At 34.9% G+C, this 26,360-nt stretch overlaps 1 protein-coding gene across 1 annotated transcript in view; it reads right to left on the reverse strand.

Annotated features, from left to right (window-relative positions):
* Window positions 1-26,360, reverse strand: part of MDGA2 (MAM domain containing glycosylphosphatidylinositol anchor 2) — a 707,950-nt gene that overhangs the window by 366,874 nt on the left and 314,716 nt on the right. The window contains exon 6 of the mRNA XM_043986356.1: window positions 20,061-20,330. Within this exon, the coding sequence (XP_043842291.1) occupies window positions 20,061-20,330 (270 nt within the window). The remainder of the gene's footprint in view (window positions 1-20,060; window positions 20,331-26,360) is intronic.

Genomic DNA, 26,360 nt, shown 5'->3' on the forward strand with positions numbered 1-26,360 from the left:
TCTAGCTCTGTAAAGGAATCTTTTAGTAGTTTGATTTGGATGGCCCTGAATAAGTAATTTAGGTAAAACAGTCATTTTTATTTTATTAGCTAGACCTACCAATGAGCAGTTGTCATTTTTCCAATTTTATTTTATTTGTATCAAAACTAATTTATAAATGTGTTCATTTAATTCCTGCAGTTGTCTTGGCAGGTAGACTCCCCCAAATTTTACATTGTCTACAGTTATTTTACATGGAATTTCTTTCTCTATCTCTTGCTGCTGGGCTTTGTTGGTAATATATAGAAATACTGATGATTTCTGGGGGTTTATTTTACATCCTGCAACTTTGCTAAAGTTTTTAATTTTTTGATGTACCTTTTTAGTTGATTTTCTAGGATTCTCTAAGTATACCAACCTATCATCCTCAAAAAGTGATAATTTTGTTTCCTCTTTGCCAATTCTAAGTACTTCAATTTGTTTTTCTTCATTTATTGCTAAAGCTAATATTTACAGTAGAGTATTGAATAATAGCATTAATAATGGGCATCTTTGTTTCACCCCTGTTTATACTGGTAATGCTTCTGTTTTATACCCATTCCATACAATGCTTGTTGATGGCTTTAGATAGATACTGTTATTTGTCATTTTGAAGAAACCTCCATTTACTTCTATGTTCTCTAGTGTTTTTAATAGTAATGGGTGCTGCATTTTGCCAAAAGCTTTTTCTACATCTATTAAGATATTTATGTGATTTAAATTTTCTTATTGATGTGGAAAATTATGCTGATAGTCTCCTAACATTGAAAGAGTCCTAAACTCCTGATATATATCCCACATGGTATATTATCCTGGTGATAAATTCGTTATTTGTTAATATTTTATTAAATTTTTACATCAATATTCCTTAGGGAAATTTGTCTATAATTTTCATTCTCTGTTTTGGCTCTTCCTAGTTTAGGTTTCAGTATCACATATGTGTCATAAAAAAAATTGTTGGGGCTCCTTCTTTGCCTATGTTTCCCAAATAGTTTATATAATATTAGAATTAATCTGTCTGCCCCTTTCCTCTTCTCCCAGTGCAATCTTTTTCATCCCTTAAATTCTTATATCATCATATCAAAATCAACTTATACCCATACCCTCTATCTATGTATACCCTTCTGTGTGCCCTAATAGATATACAATTCTCAACAGTTACAAGTATCATCTTTCCATGTAGGGATGTAAATAGTTTAACCATATTGAAAAACATGTTTTTGTTTTTGTTTTTTTCCTCTTTAACTTTTTATGTTTCTCTTGAGTCTTGTATTTGAAGATCATAATTTCTCTTCAGCTCTGGTCTTTTCATAAGGAAATTTTGAAAGCCTGCTTTTTCATTCAATGTCTAACCTTTCCCCTAAAAGATTATGCTCAATTTTGCTGGGTTCTTGGTTGCATTCCAAGCTCCTTTGCCTTCTGAAATATATTTCAAGCACTCTGATCTTCTAATGTTGCAGCTGCAAAGTCCTGTATAATTCTGACTGAGGCTCCTTTATATTTTAATTACGTCTTTCTGGCTGCTTGCAGTATTTTCTCCTTCACCTGATAATTCAGGAATTTGGATACAATGTTTGATGGAGTTTTCATTTTTATCAATAGGTGATTGATGGATTCTTTCAATGACTATTTTACTCCCTGGTTCTAGGATATAAGAGCAGTGCTCTTTGATAATTTCCTGAAATATGTTGTTCAGGCTCTTTTTTTATCATGACTTTCAAGCAGTTCAATTATGCTTAAATTATCTCTCATGGATCTATTTTCCAAGTATTTCACATTTTATTCTATAGTTTCATTCTTTTGATTTTGTTTGACTGATTCTTGATGTATCATAGAGACATCCATTTCCACTTGCCCAATTCTAATTTTTAAGGATTTACATTCTTCAGTTAGCTTTTGTACCTCCTTTTCCATTTGGCCAATTCTAATATTCTTCAGCCAATTTTTGTCCCTCCTTTTCCAAGCTGATGACTCTCTTACATAACTCTCATTTCTTTCCCCAATTTTTCTATTTGTTTTTAAAGTCTTTTTTTAGTTCTTCCAAGAAGGTTTTTTGGTCTTCAGACTAATTGATCTTCCCCTTTGAGGCTTTGCATGTAGCCATTTAGACAGTGTTTGACAGTGTTCTTCTGAGTTTGTGTTTTGGTCTTCCTTGTCACCATAGTAACTTTTGATGGTTGGGGTTCTTTTCTGAGTTTTACACTTCTTAAGCCTATTTCATGACTTTTAAAGTTGAGTTCTTCTCCTTGGGCACAGGAAACACTTTCACAAGTTTCTTGTACTGGGATCCAGGGGCCTGATCACTGGCTTTCTTTTCTGGGGCCTCAGGAGATTGCAGCTTGCCCACTGTGCTGGGTTGGCCCAGCCTAGTCATGCCTATTGTGTGTAGGGTTCCCAGGCTGGCAGTTCACCTGCTGTTCCTGGGGCTGGAGGCCTCACAGATGGCTTGCTGTGCCACTGGCCTTCTGAGTCAGAATGAAAGGACCTCAGTTGCTAATCTGTACTGTGGCTAATAGCATCCTGCTGACTTGCCAGGACACCATCTGCGCTTGGGCTGTGCTCCCCTTTTAGCCAAGTAAGAAAGGCCTTTCCTGAAGTCATTCTAAGTTATCTTAAGCTGGAAGATTATTTTGCTCTATCTTTTTGTAGGTTTTGTAGCTTCAGAATCCATCCAGAGGCTTAACATTATTTTCAAGGGAAACTAAGGAAAGCTTGGGCAACTTCCTGGATTCTCTCTGCCATCTTTGCTCTGTCCCTATAAATATATATATATATATATATATATATATATATATATATATATATATATATATATATATATATATATATATATATATATTGTATAAAAGGTCCTTTTCCATTTTCTTTTATCTCTTTTGGATACAGACCTAAAAGTGGTATTTGAGTCAAAAGGTATGCGCAGTTTTAGAGCCCTTGGGGCATAGTACCAAATTGTACTTCAGAATGTTTGGACTAGTTTGCAACTCCTCTAACAATGCATAAGTGTCTCAATTTTTTGACGTCCCCCCCAGAATTTGTCATTTTCATTTTCTGTCATATTAACCAAACTGATAGGAATGAAGTGTTATTTCTATGCTCCCTTAATTTGCATATGATAATGCCCCTTATGTCTAAATCACATAAGCATTTTGACCTTATCTAGGCATACTGTGTAAAATATTGGTCTACATCTAGTTTCTGCCAAATTGCTTTCCAGTTTTCCCAGCAAATTTTGGTGAGATATTATCTCCAAAAGCTTGGATCTTTGCATTTATCAAATACTAAATTCTGTGGTCATTTTCTACTGTGTATTGTGTATTAGAATTGATTCTACTTATCCATTACTGATGATTACCATTTTGTAATATCATATGAAATCTGATATGACAAGGCCAAAATAATAAGCCAGTACAACTGACAATCAAGGTCAAATGTATAAATATCTACAAAAGTATAATCCTATCTTAGACAAAGAAATTGACAAGTCATCAATGAGCTCCTTAAGAAAAAAATATCCCAGACCAAATGGATTTACAAGTGAATTCTGCCAAATAGTTAAGGAATAACTAATCTGTATACTATAAAAACTATTTGAATAAATATGGAAAGAAGTCCTAATTCCTTTTAGCACTCAAATATGATAATGATTCCTAAACCAGGGTAAACAAAAACATAGAAAGAAAACTGTAGACCAATTCCCTTAATGAATGTTGATAGGGAAAAAATTAAATATATTAGCATCACAATTATAGCAATATGTGTATATACACACATATACATGACATTCTGTTCATTCCCAAGACACTGTAGAGTCTCCCAGAGTCTGTCCATCAGAATAGAAGGGAATACATGAACCTCTGAAAATGTCCATGTTTCAACACACACAAATGAATGAATACCTTATAGAGAGGGGGTTCTTAACCTTTTCTTTGTTGTGGACTAAAGCTCTTCAGAAATCTGGTGAAACTTATGGGTACATTCCCTAGAATATTTTGAAAGGCATAAGATATAGGATTAAAAAGGAAACTAAATATATTGAAATATAGATGTAATATTTTCCCATGCACCTCTTGTAGTCAATGGACTCCAGGTTAAGACCACAAGCTAGAGATTTTGTTCAATAGTTCAATATCTAGGACAAACGTTATAGAAGACACAAAATTTGGTCTCTTCTGTGATGTGCTTTTATGAAAACATGGATCAAAATTGCAAAGAATAGTCAGGCATGAGTAGGTTGAAATCAATATCATTGGAGAGAACTCTTGAGTAGACGAAATCATAACTCTATTAAAGTATTTGACAGTAAAGTAAAAAAAAAGATAACTATATTCTGCTTCAAAATTCCATGGAAATGAAAAGAAAAATAATAAATTAATAAAAATTATTAAGCACCTATTATGTTAAAGGCACTGTGCTAATTTCTGGGGAAATAAAAAAGAGGCTAAAGATATCCCCTGCCTTCAAGGAGTTTACCCTTTAATGGCAGAGACAACATGCAAATAAATATATACAGGAAAAGCTATACACCAAATAAATAGTAAATAATTAACATATGGAAGGCACTGGAATAAAAAGGCTTGGGTAATCCTCCCTACAGAAAATAGGGTTTTCTGGGAATTAAATGGGAAGTCAGGGAAGTCAGGCATCAGAATGGAGGAGGGAGGATAGATATCCTCTAGGCATAGCCAGAGAATATGCCCAGAGTTGAGAGATGGAGTGTGTTGGTCATGGAACAGGCAGGAAGCCAGTGTCACTGGATTAAAGAATATGTATTGTGGAGTAAAGTGTAAGACTAGAAAGTAAGGAGGAGGAAAGGTTCTGAAGTTCTTTGAATGTTAAATAGAACATTTTATATTTGATTCTGGAGACAGTAGTGAGACAATTGAGTTTCCTGAATGGGAGTGGAGGGGTGACATAATAAGATTTGTACTACAGAAAAATGACTTTGGTGAATGAATGGAGGATGAATTGCAGTGGGGAGAGACTTAAGGCCACCAAACCTACCAGCAGTTTATTGCAATAACCCAGGCAAGAGGTGATGAGGCCTGCAAAAGAGTGGTAAGTCAGAGGAAAAACGGGGGTATATACAGGGGATGCTGAAAAAGAGAAATTGTTAGGTTTGAGGAACAGCTTGGATAATGTGGTAGGGGTAGGGAATTGAGAGATAATGAGGAATCTAAAATGCCTCCTAAATTGTGAGCCTAAGAGACTGGGAGGGTTTAGTAGAAAAGATAATCAGTTCTGTTTATTGTGATGGAAGATTATTATGCTATAAGAAATGACAAAATAGGATAGCTTCAGAAAAATCTGGGAAGACATATGAATTCATGCAAAGAGAAGGAAACAGAACACAGGAACAGCAATATTACATGGATGATGGGGCAGCTAGATGGTGCAGTGGTTAAAGCACTGGCCTTGGATTCAGGGGTACCTGAGTTCAAATCCGGCCTCAGACACTTGACACTTACTAGCTGTATGACCCTGGGCAAGTCACTTAACCCCCATTACCCCACAAAAAAAAAATATTACACGGATGATCAACTATGAAAGACTTAGCTATTCTTATCAAGACAAAGATCCATGACAATTCCAAACTACCCATGATGAAAAATGCTATCCACTTCCAGAGAGAAAACTAAAGAACTCTGAATGCAGATAGAAGCATGCTTTTTTAAAATTTTCTTTATTTTTATAGTTTTATTTTGTTTGTGTTTCCTTTTACAACATGGATAATATGGAAATATGTTTTGTGTGACCTCATATGTATAATCAAAATCAAATTGCTGGGGCAGCTAGGTGGCACAGTGGATAAAGCACCAGTCCTGGATTCAGGAGAACCTGAGTTCAAATCCAGCCTCAGACACTTGACACTAGCTGTGTGACCCTGGGCAAGTCACTTAAACCTCATTGCCCTGCAAAAAAAAAAAATCAAATTGTTTCCATTATCAAGGAGGTACAAGGTGCAAGGAGGTGTATGTATATTGTGGAAATTTATTTTGATTTGGGGTCCCTGCCTTTAGGCTGAGATTAAAAAGCCTTAGGCCCTCAGGGTTTTTTTCTGTGTAAGAGGGGCTGGTGCCCCTTCCCTTTTGCTTCAGCTGAGCCAAAAATGTCCCATGGGCTTTACAGGATGCCAGGTCATACGGCTGGGGGAAAAAAGCCCCAGATCCCTACATTCTGAGGGGAGCTGCCCTGGAGATCCCAGGCACGCATCAGGGGGCACAGCCCAAGCCCTGCTGGGCACAGCCCTAGTGCAGCTGGCAGATTAGCTTGGCGTGTTCAGGGGTGCAGGGAGCCCAAGGTTTGAGGGGAGAGAAGGAACATATATACAGGAAAGAAGACAGTGAAGGGGGATCCAGAAGATTAAGATAACAGAAGGGGACAGTACGGTGGTTGAAGAAAGCGAGAGAGAAGAGAAGGACTCTGGAGGATAGAGAAAGCAAGAGAGGGAACAGACAGAGGAAGGAGTGGTATGGAGTAAGGGGTTTTTCAGGGTTCATCACTACAGAGCAGAGAGGAAAGTTAGATGGCAAAGAAGAAACACAAGCAGCAGGAGAGAGACTGGTGGAAAGCAGTCAGGTCTTGTATAACTTTGCATTTCTTATCCTTTACATTAATTTTTATAAATAAATTCTGCTTTAATTATTTAATTAAGAGGCTTCTTAATTGCTTGCTTATCAATTTTGGGAGTGGAGCAGTGTGGAGAAATTTTATAAACAGCCCATACTAAATTAATAGCAGTCAGATAGCCAGCCAGTCAAAAGTCCCCACATTAGTCCCCAGATAGATTAGTCCCCCCAAGTTAATAAAAATATTTTCACATTTGAATGGCAGGACTTACCACCCAATTATAATTTTTCTAAGCTTATAATTTTTCAAATAATTATAATTTTTCATATAAGTCCAATTATATATTTTTTCAGATTAAGATTAGCTAGTTAATAATTTTATAATATGTATATGTATATAGTTTTTCACATATAATTGGGAAATATTCCCTGAAAATGAATAAAAATAATTATTTTTAAAAGATGTCTGAAAAAGTTCAAGATGTCTGAAAGGAAGTTGGAAATGCTAGACTGGAGGTCATCGATGAGTTTGGGGCAGGATAGATTTGATAAACTTCAGCTCTATTCTGGTAGTTAAATAGTAATTATAGCACTATAGCACTATAGTGGTAATTAAACCTGTGGGAGCTGATAAGATCACCAGACAAAGTAGTATGAGGGAGAAGTGAAGAGGGCCCATAAATCAAAGAGGATTCAACAAAGGAGACAGAGAAGGAGCAGGCAATTAGATGGCTAGGAAGAGAACCAAGGGAAAGTAGTATCCCAAAAATTGGATAGAAAAGAGTATCAAGAAGGAAAGTGATCAACAGCTTCAAATGATGTAAAGAGGTCAAAGAGGATGAAGATTGAGAAAAAGCCAATGAATAAGTACATTTATGTTCCCTTTTAAGGTTTTCCTTGGTCTTTGCAACAACTCCTCCAGGTAGATTTTTAAAGATTATCATTCCCACTTAACAGATGAGGAAATTGAGGTTGAGAAACTTTAAGTGACTTATTCATGGTCATACTGATAATATGTTTTAGATAAGATTCAAACTCAGCTCTTCCTAATTCCAAGTCCAAAATTGGGGCACCCCTCTATAAAATGGCATAAGGATAAACTTTTTTATGATAAAATCTGTGCAAGCTGAAATGTTACACCCAAATAACAATAGTAGTATATTTAATTCCTCTTTAAGAGGTTAATAAATCCAACAGAAGAATAAACAAGAAGAGAAATTTAGAGATGAATCAATTGTACAAACTAATTTAGATTTGTCTAGTGTAGCAACTTTTATTTTTTTATTTTTGGCAGGGCAATGAGGGCTGGTGCTTTATCTACTGTGCCATCTAGCTGCCCCAGTGTAGTAACTTCTAAATGGGAATATGATAGAATACATTTTTTTTAATTTGTGTAGGAATATTATACAATACAATGCAACTAAATACTTAAATAATACCTGAACTAATTTACAGAGATAATTCTCTCTGTACCCCACAGAACACTTACAAAGACTAATCACGTATTATGGTATAAAAAACAAGAAATGTTCAAAATTAGGAAAACAATGAACATAAGTAATCATGTTAACAAATAAATTAATAAAAATTAAATGAATTTAATATTTTTTTTACAAAATACAACATTTGTTTACGTTAAAATGATTTAAAAAACCATATAGACTTTCAAGAATCAGCATTGAAGCCCTGGGGCCTACCAGCAGAGAGACTATTTCCATAGCAACCAGCAGCATGGGCCCACCTCTCAGGCAAATCAACAACAAAATCACTCCTCCTAGGCCTGTTAACAAAGAGGCTCTATATCCATACCAACCCAGCAGAAGGGTCTGACCCATGGGGCAGAGCAACAACAAAATACCTCCTTCAGGGCCAGTTGCCAGAAAGACTATTACCATAATAATACAACAGCAAGGTCCCACCCCTGGAGTAAGTCAGCAGTTAAACTCCACAACCAGAGGAAGCCAATGAGGAAGCCCCAAATACTCTGATATAAGCCAGAAAGGAAGCCAGGGAAAACAAACAACTAAGCCCTGAAGCCCAGTGAAAGGAACTAGTAAGGACCAGAACCCAGAACACAAAGCTTGTGACAGTGTCCAACTCTCACATAAAAACACCAAATCACAAAAAATGGAAGAAAAAAATAAGCAAAAAAACAAAGAGAGCTTGACTATAGAAAGTTACTATGGTGTTAGGGAGGACCAAGACATAAATTTAGAAGAAATTAGTTTCAAAATGGGTACATGTGAAAATTCAAAGAAAAATGTCATTTGGGCTCAGGACCAAAATGAATTCCTGAATGAACATAAAAATGAATTCAAAAAGCAAATTTGGAAAAGTAGAATAAAAATTGGTGAAAGAAATTAGAGTAATGTAAGAGAATCATGCAAAAAGAGTCAATGGCATGGTAAAAGATATACAAAAATTTAGGAAGGAAAATAACTCCCTAAAAAAATAGAATTGACCAGATGGAAAAGGAAATACAAAAGCTCACTAAAGAGAATAATTTCTTAAAAATTAGAACTGAACAAGGGGAAACCAATTACTACATGAGACCACGAGACAACAAGATAAGATAGAATCAAAAAAGTAAAAACACAGAAGAGAATGTGAAATTTCTCATTGAAAAAAATAACTGACCTAGAAAATAGATCCAGGAGAGAGAATATAAGAATTATAGTACTACCTGAAAGCCATGATCCATAAAAGAAAAAGAAAAAACAACCCTGGACAACATTATTCAATAAATTATCAAAGAAAACTACCCTGATATATTAGAACCAGTGGGCAAAATAGAAATTGAAAGAATCCACCAATCATGCTCTGAAGGACATCCTGATAGAGAAACTCTCAAGGAACATCATAGTCAAATTCCAGAGCTCACAGATCACAGAGAAAGTATCACAACCAGCCAAAAAGAAGGAATTCAAATATTGTAGAGCTACAGTCATGATTATAGAGGATTTGGCAGCTTCCACATTAAAAGCCAGAGGGATTGGAATATTTTATACCAAAAGGCAAAAGGAGTTAGGTTTACAACTGTAAGAATATTTTAACTGACTTGGGGGGACTAATATTATTGGAGGACTAATCTGGGGACTTCTGACTGGCTGGCTATCTGACTGCTATTAATTTAATATGGGCTGTTTAAAAATTTCTCCACACTTGCTCCCTCCCAAATTGATAAGCAAATGATTAAGAAGCCTCTTAATTAAATAATCAAAGCAGAATTTATTTATAAAAATCAATGTAAGAGATAAGGGTTAAGAAATGCAAATTCTACAACCTGTCTGCTTTTAATACAATAAGGGCCCTTTGCCACCTCTTGCCTTAGAGTATGCTCCAGCTTTCTCCAACTTTCACTCTTTTTCTCCTTCACTCCAGCTTCCCTGCACTTTCACTCTTTAACTTCTCTCTCACTACCTTAATGATGAACCCCTGAAAAGCCCCTTACTCTGTACTGCTCCTTCCTCTGTCTATCTCCTCTCTTACTGTCCTCTTAATCTTCTGGCCTCTCTCCCCCCACCTCCGTATGTCTACCCCCTATATATATGTTCCTTCTCTCCCGTCAAACCTTGGGCCCTGTGCACCCCTGCACATGCTAAGTTAATCAGCTGGCTTCACTAGCACTGCGGCCAGGCACTTGAGGGGCCTGTGCCCCCTGCTGTGCTCCTGGGAGCTCCGCATGAGCTGTGCTAGAGGCCAGCCTGCACGAGCCCAGGATCTCTGGGGTAGATCCCCCCAGGGTGTAGGGAGCTGGGGCTTTTGGCTTTTTCCCCCAGCCCTCTGACATGGAGTCCCGAACCCACCGGGCTTTTTGGTTCGGCTGAAGCGGAGGAGGAGAGGCACAGGAGAAAAAAAAAAAAAAACAAAAGAACCTGAGGGCCTAAGGCTTTTTAATCTCAGCCCAAAGGCAGGGTCTCCAAATCAAAATAAATTTCCACACAACCAAGAATCATCTACCCAGAAAAACTTAATATAATCTTTCAGGGGCAAAGGGGGATACTTAAATAAATAGAGGACTTTCAAGAATTTCTAATAAAAAGACCAGAGCTGAATAAGTAATTTGACCTACAAATACAATACTTAAGGGAAACATAAAAAGGTAAAAAAAGAAACAAGAGAAAACATAAGAAATTCAATATGGTTAAACTCTATATTTCTATACAGTAAGATAATACTTATAACTCAACAACTTAATACTATAAGAAGAATTAGGAATATATGTAAAGAGGTATGGATATAAGGTGACTTGATGGGAAAATAATCCCCAGAATAACAAAATAAAGGGGTGAGAAAGAAAATGACACTCAATTCCAATTCACTACTTTGTCATCATTTCATTTCATAAGACAAGAAAAAGAAATTAAATGAATATGTATAGCAAAAGAGGAAACAAATGATTCCTTTGAGTCAACTAAAATCAATTCGGTAATTAGTAACTCACAAAGCAGTAGGATATAAAATAAGTCCAGGTTCTCAGCTCTTCTCCCAAGCTATTACAGTAACATCTCTGTGACCAGATGATGAAGGTTAGAATAAATAGATACATCTATATTGGGCATCTGGTGACCAAGGCTGTATTTACATCAGTCAGAAGGATGTTATGGCCATCAGTGACCTTTTAATTAGCTTCGACTACATGGTTTATTTGTTCTAATATGATTTGCCTCATGGCAAATTCAAGGGAACCACTGAGACTGAGAATGGAAAGCTGCTTATCAATGAAAGAGCCATTATTACCTTCTAGGGGCATTATTCCACCAATATTAAATGGAAAGATGCTAGATCTGAGAAGGCAGTAGAATCCATTCATTTCTTTACTCTAATGAAAAAGGCCAGGGCTCACCTGAATGGTGGAACTTAGTGTATCATTATCTCTGCCCCTTATATTGTCCAGTATTTATGATGGAAGTAAACAATGAGAAATACGATAATTCACTTAAGATTATCAGCCTCCTATATACAACTAACTTCTTAGCCCAGCAACCAAGATCATTCATGACAACTTTGGCATTATGAAAGGACTCATGACCAGAATCTATGTCATTGCTGCTACCCAGAACACAAGAGATGGCTCCTCTAGCAAGCTGTGGCAAGATAGACATGGCACTGTCCAAAAATATTATCCAAGCTTCCATGGTTGATGCCAAAGATGTGGGCATGATTATCACTGAACAGAATGGAAGGTCAAAGTCATGCTCTTCTTTTTTTTTTTCTCTTCTCTTCACTGTTCTTAATCCCAATGTATCTCTGACCTGCTACCTAGAGAAACTTATTGAATATGTTGATATCAAGAAAGTGACATAATACGCCTTTAAAGGGCAATCTGGGCTTCAAAGGACCAGGTTGTATTATGTGACCTTAAAACAGTATTTACTCTTCTACCTTTGGTGCTGGTATTGCCCTTAATGACCATTTCATCAAGATCATTTGCTGGTATAACGATGAGTATAGTTTATAGCAACCATGTAGTACCTGACCTCTGAAGAGTAAAGTAGATAGTCATGGATATTCATCCCAAGTCAAAAGGAGAATTACAACACCGAGAAGCTCAAATCCTTAATATATTTCCTGATAATGAGCATTTCTTGCCTATACACTGTCCTGGCTATGGGGCACAACTATAGTAGAGGGGAGAAGCATGGGGTCCTATGTTGTGTACCATCAATAAAGTCACCACATTCAGTGCTAAAAAAATATGAATCCTCATTAATCACCAGGATTTTTCTGAATTACCAACAAAACCTAGCAAAAAGAGTAAGTGAAATTCTACTTAAAATAATTATAGAATGCATAAATACCTACCAATATACACATGGGAACTACATGAATTCAACTATAACACACTGATGAAAGCCAGACCTAAATAATTAAGAGAAATATTAATTACACATGGAAAGGTTGGGCCAGTAAAATTAAAATGACAATACTATTCAAATTAATTTACTTATTTGGCATTATACAAACCAAACTACAAAAATATTACAGAAGTAGAACAAATAATAACAAAATTCAGCTCATAAAACAAAATGCCAAGAATCTCAAAGAAAATAACAAAAAAGAAAATGGAAAGGAAAGGAGCTTAGCAGTATTGGAACTCAAACTATAATAAAAATCAATAATCATCAAAATGATTTGGTGCTTTTATAAAATAAAGAGATTGGTTACTGGAACAAATTATATACATAACTTACCAAGGGAAACAAACCTAGTAGCCCAATATTTGATAAAGCCAAAGACCCTAGCTACTGGAGTAAGGACTCACTATTTGGCAAAAAATGCTGGGATAACTGAACTACAGTCCAGTAGAAATCAGGTACAATTTAACATCTCACCACATATTAAATTAATTTTCAAAGGTGTGAGTATGTATGTATTTATATGCCAGATAGAAAAAGTCACATAATAAAGTAGAGGAACAAAGAAGAAATTGACTTTGGTAAGTACAGATAGGAGGAGAGTTCATGACCAAACAAGGGATGGAGATGATCACAAATGACAAAATAGGTAATTTTGATTATATAAAACTTTAAGTTTTTACACAAGAAAACCAATATAGCTTAAATTATAATAGAAATAGGCAACTAGGAAAATACATTTGTAGCACATTTCACTAATAAGTATTTTATTTCTAAGATATATAAAGAACTGATTAAAATCTATATGAATAAGAGCCATTTCCCCATTAATAATAAAAGGAAAGAATCCAAGCTATCAATAGCCATATGAAAAAATGTTCCAAATCATTAATAATTAGGCAAATGAAAAATTTTAAAACTCCAAGGTTTCACCTCACATCCACCAAATTAGTAAAGTTGAGAAAAAAAGAAAGTAGCAGTTGTTGGAGGGGCTGTAAATGCTTGTTGGAGAAATTGTAAATTGTTGAGACTTTTCTTGAAAGCAACTTGGAATCATGTTCCAAAATTTGCAAAATTTTGGAAAAAGGTGTCTCCAAAATTTTTAAACTTTGCATACCCTTTAGCTGAACAATATCACTACTATGTCTAGGTCTTGAAGAGATGAAAGAAAATGGAATAGTACATATATGTATGACACTGTTCAAAGTAGTTCTTCTATATGGCAGAGAACTGGAAAATAAGATTGTAATCTTCCAAATAAGATCAATGAAGAGGTCCACAAACTCAATCTGACTATTTCCCAAGCAGACCTTAATTAAATAAAATGTGGAATGGCATACATATGCAGGAAATGAGATGAGAGGGGAGTTAAGAACAACCTTGGTTTTGTGGTGTGTCCTTAGGAGGCAGGGAACAGGGGCTGTCTTCCTGGATGGCTTGTGGAGTTGTCCTATGTGACAAGAAAGGAGGAGGTCATCATATATAAAGAATTTGGGGTGGTTGCTGTGGATCTTATCTAAAGGTGGCATCCCTTTATAGCAATATCAGTAGTGGAATTTTGCTGATGGAATATACTGCTAACATTCACCAAACCTAGATAATCTGTGAGTTGAAGAAAAAATGCCATGGAGAGATTATATCCTATGGTAACCCCACCTTCATCTTATTTGATCAAGGGACTCATGTAGCCTCTAGTATCAGGCAGAATTGTCCTAAATCACATATCATCTGTGAATTTCATCAAGTGCTACTTTTTAAAAGACCAATTTGTTGACTCCCACTCTTATTAAATTTGTTGACTTTTTGGAGTTACTCTTTCCCCTTAATCATTGTCAGCTCCCTTAAGGATATGCTTTTTTAGTGCAACACATCCTTAAAGCCATTTTATTGGGAACTTTAGATCTGATTTTGAAAGCATAAATCAGCTCCCTGGGGAAAATGGCATTATTCTGAAAATCATTTTCACCTTTCCTCCTGGACTATTTGAGCAAACCACCTTTTTGAAAGCCAAAGAGGCTTAGGTTTTAGAGGGAGATCTGACCACACAGAAGTACAAGAAGCATTACATAATCTGAATAGGGAGAAGTTAAGTGTGAAGTGGGAGATTTTGCCCAATTAATCCTTCTTCCCAAAATAAGAGTATAGGTCAAAGTGTGAACAATAGGTCCCTGAAAAGATATTGGAAATTATTATGTTCATGGCCACGAGGTATGGTTTTACTTAGCTAGGGGTGAATATCCCAGTGGCAGATGATAAGTAGCCAAGAAATCAGGACACATAGGATGGATAGAAGAATAAGGGAAGAGGATATATGACCTAAAGCCAAGGGAGAAGCTGCAAGCAAGGGAATTATAAATTCTTAGCTTCTGCTTCCAGACATAATTTCATAAATGTTTTGGAGCAAAGATATCATTCTGTTTCTGATAATCAGCTTTCTTTTACTGGTTTCCTGGCTGTTTTTTGTTTTTTTCAAATGGCCTCTGGCTGTACTATTACTTTTAGATTGGTTTGTGCTTATGATTTTGGGGAAAGGTAGTTATTTTGATGGTGATTGTTTCTCCTCCATCCTGCCTTTGTTTAGAGATCTCATTCAAATTGGGGGAGGGGAGCAGGGGAAGAAGGGTAGGGGAGAAAGAAACACAACATGCAAAATATATATATATATATATATTCAATATAATTGGAAAGAAATCAGAGGAAAGAAAGGGAAGGCATATCAGTATTAGAGGGACAAGGAAAAATCTCCTGTCGAAGGTAAGAGTTGAACTGAATTTTGAAGGAAACCAGGAGACAGAGATGAGGAAAAACATTCTAGGTATGGGAAACAGCCAGTTAAGATGAAAAATTAGGAGATGGAGTGTCATTTCAAAGAGAGCAAGTGTTGCTTGATCATTGTGTATGTGGACTGGAATAAAATTTAAGAAGACAGGAAAGGTAAGATAGGGACAAATTGTAAAGGGCTTTAAAAGCCAAATGGGCAGCTATATGGCACAGTGGATAGAGCACTTTGCCTGGAGTCAGAGAGACCTGAGTTCAAATCCAACATGATTAGGGAGATTCTCAAGTGATTTATAATTTATTTTTCTATCTCATATTGGATTTTCTTCATAGTGTGCTGAAATGCTGATGATTTATAGGCTTTTATTTTATAGCCTGTAACACTTCTGAAAATAATTGTTTCTATTATTTTTAGTTGACTCTGTGGTTCACTAAGTAAATCATATCATCTGCATAAATGAATGAATGAATGAATGTTTATTCTTTGTACAGAACAATAGTTATTTATAAACCTCAGTATCATACTAGAACAAAATGCATCAGAATATTTCATTTAAGTTCAAATGCAGTTTCCTGAACGTAGCATAAAAACAAATGCTTGTTAATCTTAAAACGTTTTTAAAATTCAGAAAAAATGTTTTGCTGAATTCCTTTACCAGGTTCTTTTCTTCCTCTTTCTCACTTTCTCTTGTTTTCTTTTTATCATTCATACCTAACATATACTGCCTTGTAATGACTTCTGTGTCCATGTTAACTTCTTTACTAGACTACAAATTTCTTAACAGCAGTATATCTTGCATACACTCAGTAACACTGATCAGTATAATATACACACACCCTTATATTTCATTGGAACTAATTTAATGGCTATGAGTCCACTACTGATATAGATTAATTTTGAAAGAGTGATCTTAGAAATCTCTTCTATCCTTTTTTGGAAAGAGGAAATGCAGATTCAGAGAAACATGGGCTTAACCTTTTAGTGACTAGCTGAAGTTATACTGGAAAATAATATCATAATTAATATTTACCAGGGATAGCTGGTGGTGCAGTGGACAAAGCACCGGCCCTGTATTCAGGAGGACCTGAATTCAAATCTGACCTCAGACACTTGACACTTACTAGCTGTGTGAATCTGGGCAAGTCACTTAACCCTCATGGTCCCACCCCCCAAAATTAATGATTACCAATTTAAGTCATTTTTCCACTACTGCAAATTATACAAAAAGGAGTTCTGCATTATGACAAAGTTGTTTCAAGTAAAAACAAATCCATTTGAAAATGTTAATCCTCACTTTTGAAGTTTACACTTCAAGAAAATTCTGCCCAAATGTTTCAATCATTTCATCTTATACATCAAGGTTTAAAAAAACAAAACAAAACACTAAATTAAGTCTACTATCATCTATTCTACTTTTTAGCTTTATGACAGTATGGAACATTAGTAAGAGCACTGGCTCTGGAACCAGAGGACTGAGTCTCAAACTCTGCTTTTGATGCTTATACACTTGAAATCCTTGGGACTAAATGGCTTTGAGTTACCTGGAAGCCCTGGATCTGTGACTGTATGACCTTGGATGAATTACTCTTTCTATCTCAGATTCTCATCTATGAAACAGATATTTACTATGAAATAAAATTGTTTTGAGATAATGAGGTAACATGTGTGAATGACAAAATTTTAAATAAAGATTTATATTCCTACTATTGTGCTGTAAGAAATGATGAGCAGGAAGAGTTCAGAGAAACCTGGAGGGTCTTACGTGAGCTAATGATGAGTGAGATGAGCAGAACCAGAAGAACATTGTACACAGTATCATCAACATTGAGTGTTGACCTACTGTGATGGACTATATTCTTCTCACCATTGCAATGGTACAGAAGAGTTCCAGGGAACTCATGATAGAAGAGGATCTCCAAATCCAAGAAAAAAAAAAGAAAGAAAGAACTGTGGAGTATAGATGCTGATTGAACCATATTATTTCTTTTGTTTTAGGTGCTGTTGGTTTTTTTTTTCTTTCTATTTTGAGGTTTTGCATCACTGCTCTGATTCTTTCTCTTGTAACAGGATTAATGCAGAAATAGGATTAATGTTATTATGTGTATATATATATATATGTGTGTGTATATATATATATATCTATATGTATATGTATAGAGATATATAGATATAACCTATATCAGATTACCTGATGTCTAGGGGAGGGGGGAGGGAGGGGTGGGAGGGAGCAAAATCTGAAATTGTAAAGCATGTATAAACAAAAGTTGAGAACTATCTTTACATGTAATGGAAAAAATAAAATACCTCATACATTAAAAAAAAAGATTTATATTCCTTATTTAGACATACAGGGTGATACCATAAATGAATTAAGGGAGCATAGAAAATGTATCTGTCTGATATATGGATAAGGGAAAAGTTTATGGTCAAATAAGAGATGGGAAGGATCATGCAAAGTAAAATGGATAATTTTGATTACATGAAGTTAAAGTTTTTGCACAAACAAAACGAATGCAGTCAAAAGCAGAAGGAAGTAGAAAACTGGGAATTTATAGCAAGTTTCTCTGAAAAAGGATTCATTTCTCAAATATATAGAGAGCTGAGTCAAGTTTATAAAAATATAAACAGGTAGTTTTCAGAAGAAGAAATGAAAGTAACATGAAAAATATTCTAAATAATTTACTATTGATTAGAAAAGTGAAACTAAAACAATTCTAAAATACCTCCTCCTCCCTATCATATTGGCTAACATGATAGAAAAGAAAAATATCAAGTGCTAGAGGGAATGTAGAAAAATAGAGACACTGCTCTGCTGGTGGAGTTGTGAACTGGTCCAACCTTTCTGGAGAACAATTTGGAACTATGTCAAAAGGGCTATAAAACTGTGACTCAGCAATACTACCACTAAGTCTGTATCACCAAAAAAAAAAATGAAAGAAAAGAGAAAATGAACTATTTGTATAAAATATTTATAGGAGCTCTTTTTGTGGTGGCAAATGATTGGAAATTGAGAGAATGCCCATCTATTGGGAAATGGATATGTGATTGTGATGGAATATTATGGTGTTATAAGAAATGATGAGTAGGTTGCTTTCAGAAAAACCTGAGGTCTTATATTATACTGATGCAGACTGAAGTCAACAGAACCAGAACATGGTAAGAGCAATATTGTAAAGATGTTCACCTTTGAAAGATTTAACTACTCTGATGAAGACAATTATCTAAGACAATTCCAAAGGACTCATAATAAAAAAATGATATCAACCTCAAGAAGGATAACTGATGAACTCTGAGTATAGATTGAAGCATATTACTTTTGCTGTCCTTGTTTTTTGGGGGGGTGTGTTTTCTTTTATAACAAGGAATGAAAATGAATTTTGCATGTTTTCCATGTATAATTGTTATCATATTATTTCCCTTCTCAAGGGGTGGAGATTTTGGAAGGGATGGAGAGAATTTGGAGCTAATTTTAATGAATATTTTAAAATTTTAATGTAATTGGGAAATAATGAAATAAAATATATATATTTTTTAAAATATTAACATTGATATTATAACCATGTGTCATTTTTTGATTTGATGAACCAGGTTCACCTTAGTGGCACTCTTTATAATGTTTAATAATGTTTCATCATCCTAGGTGTTTTTGTTGTTGTTGTTGTTTTGTGGGGGGAGTTGTGTGTGTGTTTTTGCCTAGGAACATGCAATTTTTATAAGTCTTCCTAAGGACCCTTAGCTCACATGCATACATATAGGCTAAAAAACAAAGTTTATTTATTTTTTCAAATATTCAATTGGATCTGTGATCTCATCAATGTGTGATTTTTTTCCTTAAACTATGTAATACCTGCACATCCTTTGTGACATTTGCCTGTTTTCTTCTTTCATCACAAGTGGTCTACTCAATGTCCTGGAGACTTTCCTTTGACATATAAATAGATACCAATAGACCACAGACTCTTTCAGTTATCCCTCACTTCTGCCAATCTTCTTGTTTATCCATGATTTTTGATGACATCCTTTGTTTTTCTTCTTTTTAATTCCATGTTTGTAATACATTCACACCTATTCTGTATATCTCCATTTACCTCTATTTCAATTCTTCAGAGACTACAGTGTTCCATGGCCATACAAAAACCCTGTAGAATATCAGGCTTTTGTTTTAGGGGGATGTTTAATTCATTAAAGTTTCTAAATGCCTTTCCCTTCTCTTGATGATAGTTAGTTTCTTCTTTTGTGTCTCTGTATGGTTTCATATAGAGTCCACATGGATATACAGGCTTCTTTTCATGTCTTCAGTCTCTTCTCTCTCTATCCTCTCCCTCAGGAGGAGCTCTGTGAAACTTCTGGTGTTCTCTCCCTTAGGAAGACTTCTTTCTCTGTCTAACATTAATTTTTAGTGCCCCTGTCTCCTTTTAAAACCAAGATTAAAAGCTAGCCTAAGTTTGCCAACTCAGGTTTGTTATAAATTCTCCTACAGAGCCTTTGTCATTAATAGGATGATGACACTATCAATGAAAAACCTGAAGATCCAGGACACGTATAACTTATACCATATTCAGAAAACTCACATCTTGTTCAGGAAGCAATTGAGATGAAAGAAATGTACTGGCTCTTTTTGGTGAATGCATCTGTATTCCTATGACATTATTATGGGTTTTTTAAGATTCAAAGATTTATAAAGCACTTAATAAAAAAAAAGATTTTTTCAAATAATTTTATATAGGCATATTTTATTTAAAGAAAGATATATACATATATCTCATCACCACCAATTATCTCTTGATAAATTAGATTCTTTGGGAAATCAAATTTTAATTCTCTAGCAAAACTTACCTCTCACTATGATGTTGGTGGATTTTTTGGCTGGGTTTCCCACATTATTGTTTGCAATGCAGCTATAAGTACCAGCATCATCTGATGTGATGGCAGGAATGGTTAAAGTTCCTCCATTCAGTACAGTCTTTTCAGGAAGAGTCCCAATGGACCTTACCCAGGTAAGAGTAGGGGTAGGTTCACCTCCTGTTGTAACACATACTAAAGTTATCGCCTCTCCAGGATTTACAACTATGGGATCATCCACCAAGAGTTTAATTGATGGAGAAGCTGAAAAACAACAACAACAAAAAATAGAACATATACTATTTTAAGTTTTCTAATAGGTTTCATAGTTATAATTCATTTATTCAAACTATGTATTAACGATATTGTTCTCTCTTCTAAAATTTATTCTCACAACTTTCATTTAAATTCAATTAAGACAGCAAGTTTACAATCATATATATGCATATATACATGCACATATGTATATATCTATATGAATGCATTACATTAAAAAGCTACATTTTAAAAATCAAAAGAACTAAACAATTATTTAAATGTGACATTTAAAATTATTTTTCCTAGAACATTAAGAATGACATTTTAAGTTTTCTTTTAAATTACATAATTGCTCATTAATCCTTTAGTATAAACATTAAAATATTCAAATGGACCTTTGATCTCATTATTTTTGATACTCTTTTCAAAGATGTAGCTTATAAACCATCCATTCTTGCCTATCCAGTGAGACTATTGTCCATATTTTCTGATAAATTCTCCACAAGGATCCCCCAAATCTTCTGGAAGATTTACCTTTTTTTTTTTTTCTGGAACCACCTCTCATAGCTACATGACCAATATCTTTTTTTCTATTCTTTATATGCTAATGATATCTTTTATGTTCATTTATGCCTAGAGGCAACTGGTGGCACAGTGAATAGAGGATTGGGCCTGGGGTCAGGAAGACTGGATTTCAAATCTGGCCTCAGGCACTTAATAGCTATATGATCTTGAGCAAGTCACTTAACCCCTGTTTGCCAATTTCCTCAATTATAAAGTGGGAATTATGAGAGTACCTACCTTGAAGAATTAATGTAAGGATTAGATAGTACAATATTTGTACAATTCCTAGCACACAGTATGCTTTATAGAAATGTTTATTTCCTTTCTCCAGCTTTGCTTATTTTTCATATTTGACATAGTTGTCATTAGTTATTTGTTGTATCCTGATATCTATAATACATTTCTCTATTCCTCACTTTACAACAGCAAGGTTGTTGTTAAAAAAAAATGGACCTTGACTTCCAGATCATGTGGACCAAAAAAAATGGAAGAAGAGACTTATTTTTAATCCTGATTAATCTTATTTTAAAAAATTAAATTGTATATTATAAGTAGAGCAATAATAGCTGTTTTATAGGATAAGAAATCAAAAAGCCCAACAATGTAATTGTCATATTAATTAACAGTGGAGAATTCTAATCTGAAACATCTTCACTTAGTACCCTTCCACTAACAGCCTCCACATTCTGGAATGATATACAAACCAATGCACCATCTTGAACTTGATTCATTCAGGGATGTCCCTGCTGCTTCAATCTCTGCCTCTACATGCTACCTTAGTGTTCTATTGCAATGAGCAGTGGGCCTTAATTCTAAAAGAGGGGCTAATGATAGATAGATAGATAGATAGATAGATAGATAGATAGATAGATAGATAGATAGATAGATAGACAGATAGATAAACTGATGATACAATATTTATTAAACACTTAGTGACTTAGTTTTCCAGGCAATGTACATAGTGTCATGAATACAAATACAAGCATAAAGATAGAAAATTCCTGCCATCAAGGAGCTTAAATTCCAATGGAATTAATCATTAAGTGCCTAGAACGTGTCAGGCACTGTGTTAAGTGCTTTACAATTAACTTATTTGATCCTCCCAACAACTTTGTGAGTTGTATTGTTATTATCCCCTTTTTATAGTTAAGGAAACTGAGGCAGACAAAGGTTAAATTACTTACAGGGTCATACAACCATTAAGTATCTGAGACCAGATATGAACTCCGCGTCCCTTCTGTTTGGAGCAGCCTCTAAGTTATATGAGCCCAAAACGTAAGTACTCTGAGTAAGAATCAAGGGGGAGCTAGATGGTACAGTGGATAAAGCACCAGCCCTAGATTCAGGAGGACCTGAGTTCAAATCCAGCCTCAGACACTTGATACTTACTTGACACTTACTTGGTCACTTACTAGTTAAGTGACCTTAGGCAAGTCACTTAACCCTCATTGTACCACAAAAAATAAAACAAAACAAACAAACAACCTGAGTACAATCCATCAGGGGAAAATATGGAAAGTAGAAATACAAATTACAATCATCAGAAATGAAAAGGATGAATTGATCACCAATAAAGAGGAAATTAAAACAAAAATTAGGAGTTATTTTGCCTAATTATATGCCAATAAATAAATCTACATGAAATAGATACATATTTAAAAAAATATAAATTGCTCAGAATAAAAGAAAAGGAAATATAGTTCTTAAATAATCCTTTCTTAGAAAAAGAAATTGAACAAGCCATAAATGAGCTCCTTAAGAAAAAAACAAAACCCAAGGACCAGATGTATTATCCACAAGTGAATTCCACCAAAAATCTGAAGAAAAATCAATTCTAATATTATATAAACTATTTGAAAAAATAGACAAAGAAGGTATCCTACCAAATTTTTGTGACAAAAATATAGTGCTAATAACTAAATCAAGAAGAGGAACATTTACACAAAAATTTTAAATAAAATACCAGCAGGGAGATTAGAGCAATATATCACAAAGATCATATAATATAATCAGGTGGAATTTATACTAGGAATACAGTACTGGTTCATTATGAAGAAAGCTCTCTCTATAAAAAACAAAACCAAAAGAATTCATATGATTATCTCAACAAATGCAGAAAAGACTTTTGACAAAATCTAGTAACCATTCCTATTAAAAAATATTAGAGGGGGCAGCTGGGTGGCGCAGTGGATGGAGCACCGGCCCTGGAGTCAGGAGTACCTGAGTTCAGGTCCAGCCTCAGACACTTAACACTTGCCGGCTGTGTGACCCTGGGCAAGTCACTTAACCCCAATTGCCTCACCAAAAAAAAAAAAAAAATATTAGAGGGCATACATGGAGATTTCCTTAAAATGACAAGTAGTATGTATCTAAAATCATCAGCAGACATTATATTAACAGGGATAACCTAGAGGCATTCCCAGTAACATCAGGAATGAAGCAAGGATGCCCATTTTCACCACTACTCTTTCACTACTTTTTTAGAAATGCTAGCTAAAGCAATAAGAAAAGAAAAAAATTATAATAGTCAACGAGGAAACAAAACTTCATTCTTTGCAGACAACTTGATTATATCCATGGGGAATGTAGGGAATCAACTAAAATACTAGTTGAATTCATTAACATCTTCAACTAAGGTAAAAGATATAAATGAACCTACATTAATTATCATCATTTCTATATATTACCAACAAAGTCCCCAGCAAGAGATAGAAAGAATATTCAATTTAAAATAACTACAGACAATATAAAATACCTGGGAATTTACCTGACAAGAAAAACCCAGGAACAAAATTACAAAACACTTTTCACACAAATAAAGTCAAATCTAAACAATTGCTGAAATATTAATTGTTCATGGGTAGGCTGAGCCAATATAACTAAAATGATAATTTTACCTAAGTTATTTTACATATTCAGTATGATGCCAATCAAATTGTCTCAAAATTATTTTATAGAGTTAGGAAAAATCATAACAAAATTCATCTGAGTGAACAAAATATCAAGGATATCAAGAAAATCAATTTAAAAATGTAAAGTAGGGGAAGCTAGGTGGTGCAGTGGATAGAGCACTGGCCCTGGAGTCAGTTGGACCTGAGTTCAAATCCAGCCTCAGACACTTGACACTTAACTAGCTGTGTGACCCTGGGCAAGTCACTTAACCCCCATTGTCCCTTGCAAAAAACAAACAAAAAATGTAAAGGAATATTGCCTAGCAGAACCAGATATTAAATTGTATTACAAAGCAGTAATCATCAAAACAGCCTGGTGATGGCTAAGAAATAGAGTGGTGTATAAATGGATTAGATTATATATACAATACATAGTAATAAATGACCATACAAATCCAGCGTTTGACAATGCCAAAGATCAAAGATTTGGGGACAAAAATTGCCGGGAAAACTGGAAATCTTGCTTCCTTACCTGAACTGCCCATGACTCTTTAAGAGGACTTAAAGATGAATGTATAAAATCATTCTATGTACACTTTTTGGTTGTGGTCATGGTGATGGTGGTGGTGGTGGTATTGTCATTGTTGGTTTGAGAAGGAAGGGCAGACCTGATTTTATTTGTGTTGAAAACTCATTTTTGGAACCCACCCATCCTCACACCAATAAAGATCTACTGGTAATTTAAATTCTCGGAAATGCCTTGGTCATTGAAAGTCTAAGTGACTTGTCATGGGTCACACAGCATGTTATGGGCAAAATTTGAATTTATCTTTTATGTTTTATATTGCCACATTAGAAATACAAGAAATATTCATTCACAATGAGTTATTTTTACTAGGTTGAAGGCTACGTAGAACTGAATTAATCATCTTCCCCTAAAACCTGACCTTCTATCTACCCAATTTCACTATTTTTGTTGAGGGTAATTATTTTCTGATTGTTCACAACCATTTTTAGTCACCTTTGACTTTTCCCTCAAAATTTTTTACTACCTCCTAGATTTATATTTTCCCAGTCTTTCATTTGTTCATCCCCATTTTGATAGCTTTAGTCCTTAGTTGGTTAGAAAGTGATAATTTTCCCTCAGAATTTAGAAATATTACAACATGAAATAATCCTCAGAAAATCTCTCAAAATGTTTGACTTCATGAATAACAAAATCCCCTAACCCACTGATTCTGAAATCTTATATGTCATCATCCAAATTTTGTTCCCTACTGCCCATTTCCTTATTCCCCTTTGTCTCATCCCCCAGAAATCCAAACAAAAAGTTACTCATCCAATTTAAAGTACCCTCTGGAATGCTTGATCTATAGACAATAAACTGACTCTTACCTTTAATTTTTTTCCTTTACTACATTCCTTCCATCTACTGGATCTAACAGAGACCTGCCTCCCTCCTGATGGCATAGTCTCCCTATCTAACTTCTGCAGCTCTGGCTACACTTTTATGTATTACCTCAAACTCATTGGTCAAGACAAGAGAGATGGAATACTCTTTGTTCCCCACTGAAACTTCCAAATTCTCTTCCCTATCATGTTCACTTAGTAATCCCTCCTCCATTTTTCTCAATTAATTATACATGTTAAATTTTGGAAATACATATTTCCGTATCAGCTATATTGCAGAAAAACTTTTTAAAAAGAAAATGCGAAAATTATACTTCAATTTGTCCTGCGAGTTCATCAGGTCTCTTTCTGGAGGTAGACAATATTTTTTCATCATGAATTATTTGGAATTATCTCAGATCATTCTATTGATCAGAGTGACCAAGTCTTTCATAATTGATCATAATAATAACATTGCTTTTTTTCTGCACACAATTATTTCCTGGTTCTTCTCACACTTTGCATCAGTTCATATAAGTCTTGCAATGTTGTTTTGTTTTAATTTTTTCTGAAACTACCTGACTTGTCATTTGTTATAGCACAATAGTAATATCCCACAACTTGTCCAGGCATTCACTTATTGATAAGCACCTCCTCAATTTCCAATCTTTGCCACCACAAAAAGAGCTGCTATAAATATTTTTATACATATAGGTCCTTTTTCCTTTTAGGGGATATCTTTGGGATATAGATCCAGCAGTGGTATTGCTTCTTTCCTCCTTTTTATGTTCATGCAATCCATCTCTACCACCCAATCAAAATCTCGTAGCTGTTTTCTACACAACTCTAGGACATTGTCTATTTTTCCTCTATGAATTCATTATCTTGCCCACAATCTGTTTCTCTTCCATAATTTCTACCCTAATACTAGGAATTGTTGCTGTTCAGTCACTCAGTCCTGTGCAACTCTTTATGACCCAGTGGACAATGGAGTTTTCTTGGCAAGAATACTGGAGTGTTTTATCATTTCCTTCTCTGGAGGATTAAGGTAGAGGCTAAATGACTTGCCTAGTCACACAGCTAATAAGTGTTTGAAGTTGAATTTGAACTCACATCTTCCTGACTCCAAGCCCAGTTTTGTATCCACAGAGCTGCCCAGTTGCAGGTGGTGCAGGCCCTCATCTTCTCTTAC

Source organism: Dromiciops gliroides, chromosome 2 (assembly GCF_019393635.1).
Source record: "Dromiciops gliroides isolate mDroGli1 chromosome 2, mDroGli1.pri, whole genome shotgun sequence".
In the NCBI taxonomy this organism is placed as follows: domain Eukaryota; kingdom Metazoa; phylum Chordata; class Mammalia; order Microbiotheria; family Microbiotheriidae; genus Dromiciops; species Dromiciops gliroides.